Consider the following 8622-nt stretch of genomic DNA (forward strand, 5'->3'; position numbering starts at 1 on the left):
TCAACGAACTAAACTCGAGCTTGGTCGCTTGGCCATGCACTGTCCCTGCGCCGCAGTTGACTCCGTTTGTCTCGCGGTCTCGCCCCCGTCTCGCTCTCCGACGACTGGTGTGCCGCCGCCGTCCTGTGCCAGGTGCTAAGGCCTTCGTCAGTATCTTCGCCGGCGACGAGCACCCACCAGGTATTCCCGCCTTTCTCTGCTGTGCGAAGCCGAGCACCTAAACCCTAACCTAAAGCTTTTTAGCTGTACATGTTGATGCCGTGACGGGCAAAGCTATACATGGATCTATACATGTTGATGCCTTGATGGACAAAGCTAATAAGCTTTGACAAAAAAACAATACTAAATGGACTTCTATTTAGGATCAGAGGCAGTGTTTTGAGATATCGATTGCCTTGATAACTAACCACTTAGGTACATCTTGTGTTCAGTAAAATCAGTTGAAATTGTTTCTGGAGGAAAGTGTTGAAATCTTTAGGCAAGCTACTGGCTTGTGTGTTGATTTAGTGGATAGTTCGGCAGTGTTATCAAGTATTTTCAGGTATAAGGGGTATGCTGTTTTGGCTTCTGGCAACCACTATATTGGTGGAGTTTGAAACTTTTGGGTTCCTACTTATTCTCCTTCCACTCAGGCACTCAGTCCTTTCAGCTTAGGTTTTTCCTACTCACCTACTGACCCTTTTTTCTTTATTTTAAAATGTTAGACTCCGGAAAATTGCCCCCTTTGTGTTTTATGACCTTATCTGATGACTTCTGTGCTTATATTGTTAAGTTGTTTACCTTATCTTTTTGTCTTGTTTTAGCAATGCTACGAGTTATGATTGTTATTTGATTTTGTAATTTGTGAGATGTCGAATTTGCTACCCATATTTGATCCTTGCATATGCTTTTGTATCTGAGTAGCATTTAATATGAATTAACTTATATCTTAAAATTTTATTGCAGCTCCTTGATTTCTAGAAAGAAAGGAGGGGTTGTTTTCCTACATCTTGATCATTTGGAGATTTTTCTGTCATTCTAATGGAGGTAAAGGAAGTATGTGTCCAAGATATGTTGGTTGACCTGGAGAAAGGCAAGTGCTTGCTACCCATAGAGGACAATAGTGGGATGAAGGTTAATTCAATAGCTGGGCATGCAAGTACAATGCGGCCCAGCTCATGGGATGATCTTGTAGCACTGAAGGATGATAAGAGTCACCACATATGTTGTTTCTCTTCACACCGTCAAGATTCATCTGTTAAAAGTGGAGAGCCTATGAAAGCTGAAGGGGAGATCAAGGTTGGGATTTTGGATAAGTCAACTGCTGATAAGGAAAATAAAAAATGGTATAAGAAGCCGCCACGACCTCCAAGATCACAGACTACTTCACCATTAGACCCTGCTGATCAGAAGCTCATCAGTGCACTATCGGAGCTTGCGGTGTTAAAGAAGGCTAGGATTGAGCGTATGAAGGCATTGAAGAAGATGAAGAATTCCAAACCAGCATCTTCCATTGGGAACTTGGTGGCTTTGATCATTACCGTCATCTTATGTTTCTTCATACTTTGGCAAGGTATAACAACTGGTAACCTATAAGAAATGTTTACATGCGCTATGTTCCATGCACAAACGGATTCTTGTTCACCAGCACTGGTTGTGCATAACAGTAAATCATCTTTGTTGCTTCTGCTGCATCCGCTGCGACCTAGATATTTCCTACTTAATCACCATTGCATTATGACAGGTGTTCACTGCAGTTATACTTGCATTCACTTTGCAACCAATACCTTGTCAGCAGTTATACTTGCATTCACTTTGCAACCATTACCTTGCCAGATATTTATAAAATGGTGTTTGACTAATTCCTTCAGTGTACTACTGGTCTACTGCATCTTTGAAGCTGTTCAGCTGCTTTAAAAGCATAGCTGCAGCCATTGTTTTCAGATCGCCTGATCGTCTGATCGATGCCACTGGGTGATCAGACGATTAGTCGCGATTAGGCGACGATCAGGGCGATTAGTCGCCCCTGATCGACCCTAATCGTCCCCTGGTCGTCCTATGTATTTCCAGGACATATATAGCACTATATATAGATATATACTTATATAGTATAGAGACTTGCTCAGGACAAGCACAAGTATACACAAGGCAGCAGTATAAATAGTCCAAAACAGCAGTATGAATACTTAAATAGTCCAAAACAGCAGTATGAATACTTAAATAGTCCAAAACAGCAGTATGAATACTTGAATAGTCCAAAACAGCAGTACATCTCCAGCAACAATTCTATATGTAACTATGAAACTGCAATTCTACAACTTACTAGACCATGACCAAGAAGGCAACACCTATATGAGATCATCATACAACTGAAGTCTGAAGTCTTAACTAAAGTCTGAAACTCTGAACCTGAGTAATTAACGTGACTGATCGCTAACCAGACAACTAATCGCTGCATATCGCCGACTAGTCGAACGATATGGACGATCAGATCACCTGATCGAATCGAACCCCCTTATCGAGCACTGAGTACCGATCAGCCCGACTAATCGCGATTAGTCGGACGATCTGAAAACAATGGCTGCAGCAGCTACAATCTTCTCACGTTTTACTGTTCTGACAGCAGCAGCTGGCTGCAAAGTAGCTCGAGCAAACAACTTCTTTGTTATCAAATACCATCAGTCTTTATTAATTTGACTTTGCCTGGAAACAATAGATGTGCAGGATATGCACAAAAACACTTATTGAGTTGAGTGGTAATATGTACTGCCAACTCTTAAGAAATTTATTTTTATTACTCGACATTGATGCCTTTCATTTACTACCTTCATTCCTTTTTTCGAAAGCATTTAGTGTGCATCAGTATTGTTTCCAGTAACTGTCTTTGACTGTTGCCTTTTATTACTATATGCTGTAATTACCCAAATTATAATGATATAAAAAAGTACTTCTGATGCCAAATCTAGTAGCATCATTTTCATGTAACAAATCTAAATGCTTACTATTGTATTTACTATAAATCTAGTAGTATGATTTGTTACTGTGTATGCAAGTAGCATGGCTGTTGCATGTCCTGTAGTGATAGCCTACCTCAAGGATATTATTTGGGTCCATCTTCAAGAAGAGTATCATTTTTTCCTAAAATAATTCATTACTATCCTGACGTAAGAATTAGTTATTTGTAGGGATGTATTCGGATCAGATACGGACAAATATTACTTATTTCATATTTGTTTTCATATTTTCTATTCGGATCTGATACATATATTATCAAGTTGTGTCGGATAAGATTTGAATGGATATCGACATCTTAAATATCCAACTTTGAGTATACGGATTCGGATAGATCGGATACTGAATACCCGGACTTGGATATGGATTGGATCTCAGTCCTCTTAGACGGATCGAATTCGAATACGGACGGATAATATTTGTACCATTTACATCCTTAGTTATTTGGCATCATACTTATTTTCTTAATAAAGATATTATCTCAACTGATGTTATTTACATTTTGTCCAGAGAGCCTCTATATAAGTAGGCATATTGTGATTAATATAATCCAGCAAGAAGATACAATCTTTATTTCTATGCCAAGGCATTGGTTTCTGTTTGCATTTTTTCCCAATCTAGTTCATAAGTCATAAGGGTACTATGTATTTGTGCTATTGAAACTGTGAAGGAAAAGTTGACTACATGCATTCTTGTTGCGGCCTGTTTATTATTATTTATTTATTTTGATTCATGAACACTTAAACACAGAGAAGCTGGCCTCCTACCCTAGTTATCTAGTGTCTGTTGCTCCGGCATTGAATTTGCTCATATCATCATATCATGTGGTACCCCTCCTTGATTCTAGGTTCAATGAGTGAAGAGATTGGGTTTTGCAAAATGGAGCATAGGCTAAATGTAAATGTAGAGAACTAGAGATTCTTTAAGAATATGCAGCCCTTCACCTTTTTAAATTCTATATTAGCAAAAAAAAGGGGGCATTTTCCCACCCTTAAACATGAAATGAGAAGAACAAATGAGATATGTTTTGTTCACAATTTTGATTTATATAATTGAGCCTGATGATTGGTCCCTTTTCATAATTCTGCTTTCTGTGTCTTATCAAGAGATTTTATTTCCTTAATTGTTTCAGACTTCTCATCACTGTTGCTTTGTTGCTGTATTTATGTGATTAAAAGTTGGCAGTACACGTGCATGAAGCATTCTCTTAGTTAAAATACACCTAGTTTAGTAGTTCATACTTAATTATATATCCTATCAAGTATATAATAGCGCTTGCAATTGTTACTAACCTCGGAGAAAAGGCAGAAGTAGAAGGCATTCCTTAGAGATAGCTATATACATACAGAGATCGTAATGGGCCATATAGGCCTATAGTAGATATGCCTTCATACACTCAACACCCGCCTCCAAACTTAAGGTGGAAGTGGAGGATATGAAGCGTTGAGTTTGATCAAGTGAAGGCGATGCTGCTGTCGAGTATGTGCTTTGTTGAAAAAGTGGGCCAACTGCAACTCTAAGGGCACATACTGAAGAGCAATAGTTTTCTGATGACAATGGGATTGAGTAAAGAAGGCATGAACACCTATATGCTTTGCAAGTTTATGCTTCACTGGACCATTAACAATTTGTATGGTTCTTGTGTTATCATTAGAGGTATGACAACGTCACAAGAAATACCAAAATCAGCCAGCAACCATTGAAGCCATACAATCTCTACAGCAGTAGTAGCATGTGCTTGAAGTTCTATCTTTGTAGATACTATCGCCAGTCGCCACATTGTTGCCGGGGGGACGGGGCACCAAGTCCTAGGTGTGGTTGGCAAGTAGGGCCGGATACTCTTCCTCCATAGCACAACGCCAATGAGGATCTGTGAGGGCGCTATGAACGGAAGACGACACAGGAATACCAGTGGAGAGGATGTCACATAAAGGACAACACAGTCGACAGGGCGAAGAACCCTAGCAGCCTTTCGAGTCACCATTGAGTGTATGTGGCGAGGGTCCCGATGAAGAATAGTAGGATGGTACACCATTGGTTAAGCCCATGAGCAGAGCTAGGCACCTGCCCGTGCACGTCGCTGATGGACATGCACAAGGTTGGTAAAACAGGGAGGGGTCGAGGTCGGTGAGGGCACCAAGGAGGTGATCAGCGGTGAGGGTAGGGTTGAAAAAGCAATTGTTGAAGGCGGGGCCACCGGGGCTGACATTGGTCTGGTGGGGGCCCTTCACACGGGTTGACCAGGGGTGGCAGAATAGCCGAGTAGGGGGGGATCCTGGTGCACAGGGGCACCGGTGTCACATGCGGGAGCAGCGTAGGTGAACTTGCAGGCAAAAAAATATAGGTGGTTGACCAGAGGGGTAGCCTCAAGAAGAAAGTCCAACTCGGCGGTGGTGTCGGTACTGGAGCTAGAGGGCAAGGAGGATAGGAATCAGGAAGCGGATGTTCTGAACAACTGCCACGCCGTAGGGGCAGGGGTGGGTGATCCAGGGATGGGAGGAGCAGGGGGAGCTGGCGGCGGTGTCTGCCTAGGCCTTGGTGGCAGCGGCGCCATGGTGGAGATGGGGCTGGCAGCAGGGAAGAGAGTAGGGGCAGCGAGCTACCAGGTGGAGGAGCGCCGACCATGGGAGTTGGGCGGTGGCTAGGGGGGAGAGGGGAAGGTGACGGCTTTGACACCCTGTTGGTGAAAGTGAAACCCTAAACTGATAGATAGGCTACAGTATTGCAAGTATTACATATATGGTACCCCGGACCCCTAATGGGCTGGGTTCTTCGCCCATAACACACACATACAAGTAGTATGACAGATTAGTCGAATCATATCCCTAATCTATGGCTTTGGTACCAATGTTACTAACCTTGGATAAAACACAGAAGCAGAAGACCTCCCTTACTGGAGATAGCTATATACAGAGAGATCCTCATGGGCCATACGGGCCTATAGTACATAGCCTTCATACACTTAACAGCAACGTATTGTTCAGATACTATGAATCTATGATAGCATGTCAGTTCCACTTCTTTATTTGTCTTTCACTACACCTTCACATGCTATTTGTAACAACTGCATTCATGTTACAATTGCATCCATGTTTATCATTCTTATTATTATTTTCGGTAGAACAATTGTCAATTGTGCCATGTGTCTTTTACTGATGTCTGTGTTCTAACTTCAGTATTTTTATGTAATATTTGATATTTCTCAATGGACAGGCTTGCTGATGAAATAAAACACTGTAAGTCGTTAGACTACTTCAGCCCCGAGTGATCATGTCAGAAATAAGACTGCCTAAAACTCACCGCCTTCAATTATACAGGGTTTTTCTCAAGGCACGGGGTGAGCATAAGCTTCCATAGGCCATCTATATCATCAGTCAGAATGCATGGTGGTCTTATCTCCATCCAGTTCTACATTAAGAATGTCACAACTGTTAGCCCCCACAGTTCCTCTGCAGCTCAAGTGCGACACCCCTTTCTATGTGGTCCTGCATGCTATATTGCTCCTAGCAGTATATTAAAACTTATTGCTGCTTCTCAATGCCATAACTATGAAATTGGAAAATATAACACATATATGTTCATATGGATTACCTTCTAAAGTAGTACAGAGTTGATTTGAAGTTTGTTATAGGCTGCCCTCTTTATTTTTCTTCAGTTTATAGTAGATTTGATGTACATAAACTCATAGAGGTAAAGTCCAAAATACTATCTTTGTTCTCAAATATTTGTCGCCCGCTAGTTTATTTTTAAACTAAAACGCGACAAATAAAAAAGAACGGAGGGAATATGTCGCCTCTTTGTTTATTTATTTATTTATTTATTTAGTTTTGCACCGATCTATACTAGACTTGATGCATATGGCATGACGTTTTTGTGCTTCTGCTGCTATGCAGTAATACTGGAGTGGCTACGATGATGGAAATCCATGGTGAGATCAGGAGTGTCACTGAATAATTAGATTGCTGGGCTTCGTTCGTCATAGTCGCGTCGTGGCGAGTCCCCTCTGATTTTGCATATGCTCCACGGAATCACCGTTGTCCGGTTTGCTCCCCAGGCCCTGTACAGTGTAAACTTCTGAAAGTTGAAATTGCCCTTTGCAGAATACTGGTGTTGTAAATTATCACTGGTTGATTGGTGATATTTTGTAACTGTTTTTTTTAACAAGGGCTGTTATTTTGTTGAAGCCATTTAGGAAGAGAAAACTATTGCTTTTTTAGTGACATCGTGGAGTTAATTTGCTTGGATGAATTTTAAGAAACTAGTGCAACTGGTTAGGTATCTGTATATTGCTACGGTTTCTATAAATCACATAGGTAGATCTTATTTAGATGAGATAGTTTCAGACATGTTTCAAACCTTTACGATGAGCATCCGATGGTTTGTGAGAATGGTGGCGGCGGCGGTGTTCTGTTTGCGTACTCGTGACTTTAGGTCTCGGTGGGCGACAGGTGCTTGTGTCGGTGTCCCCCTTCTCAATTAAAATCTTACAATTTGTTGCCTGCCTGTGTGAGCGCGCCACTGGTTTACGAGTATATGTATAGGCTGGGTTTGCTGAGCGGCCTATGGCTCGGCGCGGTTTAGCTCCGCGGTGGTCCGTCACGGTTTAGCATACCCGTTTCCCAGTAGGCCCATTATGTCGTGCCGTGACTGATTTGGGGGACGGGTAATCCTCATAGACTGGTTATTAGGTTTCAACACAGGGTTCATCTTGATTGCATTGTGCATCTATAGAATGAGAAGAGTGGGAGGACATTCAAAGGGCAATAATCTCCAACTCCGGGAACGCTGGCGGACGATTTCAATGAGGAAAAATATTCAATGGTTTCAGATACAAAATAAAGCAGGTAAAAAGGGACTGTAATATGCTTGTTTAGTGGGCCATGCATTGGTTTTGAAGCAAAATCGACATTATTGGCCTAATAGAATTTGGAAGCCATTTGCATTCCACGATATGCCAAATGGAAATCAGAAGGGGGGGGGGGGGGGGGGGGGGGGGGGGGGGGGGGGGGGGGGGGGGGGGGGGACCTTAACCGCTCTCCATGATGGTAGTCTTAGCACATGAGTCAAAGTATTACATTACATGATTCTTCCGTCTAGGTTCGTCCTCCAACCAAGAAATTGCAGCTTTATATTTCGTTCTATAACCGTCTGTTTGCGTATATTAAATTGAACCGGGCACTGCAAATTTTGGTTCGATCTGTAAACCGAAACCCACTTCCAAAGTAGCCTCAAGTGTCAGAAAGATGCTATAACTAGAGTGTTCAATTTGCTACCTGTGGCAACCACATGAAATTCAACTAAAATCATCACAGTGCAAACAGATAATGCGCATTTGCAGCTTGAAAGGGCAGCGTAGAACCACAAAAACTTCTATGTCATTACAACATTGTTGAATTGTGGACCGTCGGGTCCAACTCTGAACCTAATCAATTTACTTAGGCTACGTTAACAAAACTGCAATGTTGTTGGTAAGAAACCTAAGTAAAAATACAAACATCAAGTGACAGATTATCACAGGGGGCTGCACCTTTGACCCTGTTCGGTTTTATCAAACCGCAAGGATTGAGAGGGATTGAATCCCCTACAAGTCAAAACCTCCCTCAATCCACTCTAATCCCGATGGATTAGGGA

The 8622-nt window shown here is 41.9% G+C and overlaps 1 protein-coding gene across 6 annotated transcripts; it reads left to right on the plus strand.

The window, feature by feature from the left end:
- Positions 1–7318, plus strand: LOC100193834 (uncharacterized). 6 transcript variants are annotated; one of them, XR_556685.3, is made up of 5 exons: positions 1–180; positions 946–1552; positions 6205–6227; positions 6309–6451; positions 6885–7318. XR_556685.3 is itself a non-coding variant. In NM_001138916.2 (5 exons), exons 2-3 carry the CDS (start codon positions 1021–1023, stop codon positions 6219–6221), a joined length of 549 nt encoding a protein of 182 aa, NP_001132388.2. In that variant the 5' UTR covers positions 61–180; positions 946–1020; the 3' UTR covers positions 6222–6227; positions 6309–6328; positions 6885–7317. The 6 variants fall into 6 exon arrangements, 5 of the variants coding, with proteins under 5 accessions (XP_008654396.1, XP_008654398.1, XP_008654397.1 ...); NM_001138916.2 differs by having other exon boundaries at positions 61–180; positions 6309–6328; positions 6885–7317; XM_008656174.4 differs by lacking the exon at positions 6205–6227.
- The last annotated feature ends 1304 nt before the right edge of the window (positions 7319–8622 follow it).

Source organism: Zea mays, chromosome 8 (assembly GCF_902167145.1).
Source record: "Zea mays cultivar B73 chromosome 8, Zm-B73-REFERENCE-NAM-5.0, whole genome shotgun sequence".
In the NCBI taxonomy this organism is placed as follows: Eukaryota; Viridiplantae; Streptophyta; class Magnoliopsida; order Poales; family Poaceae; genus Zea; species Zea mays.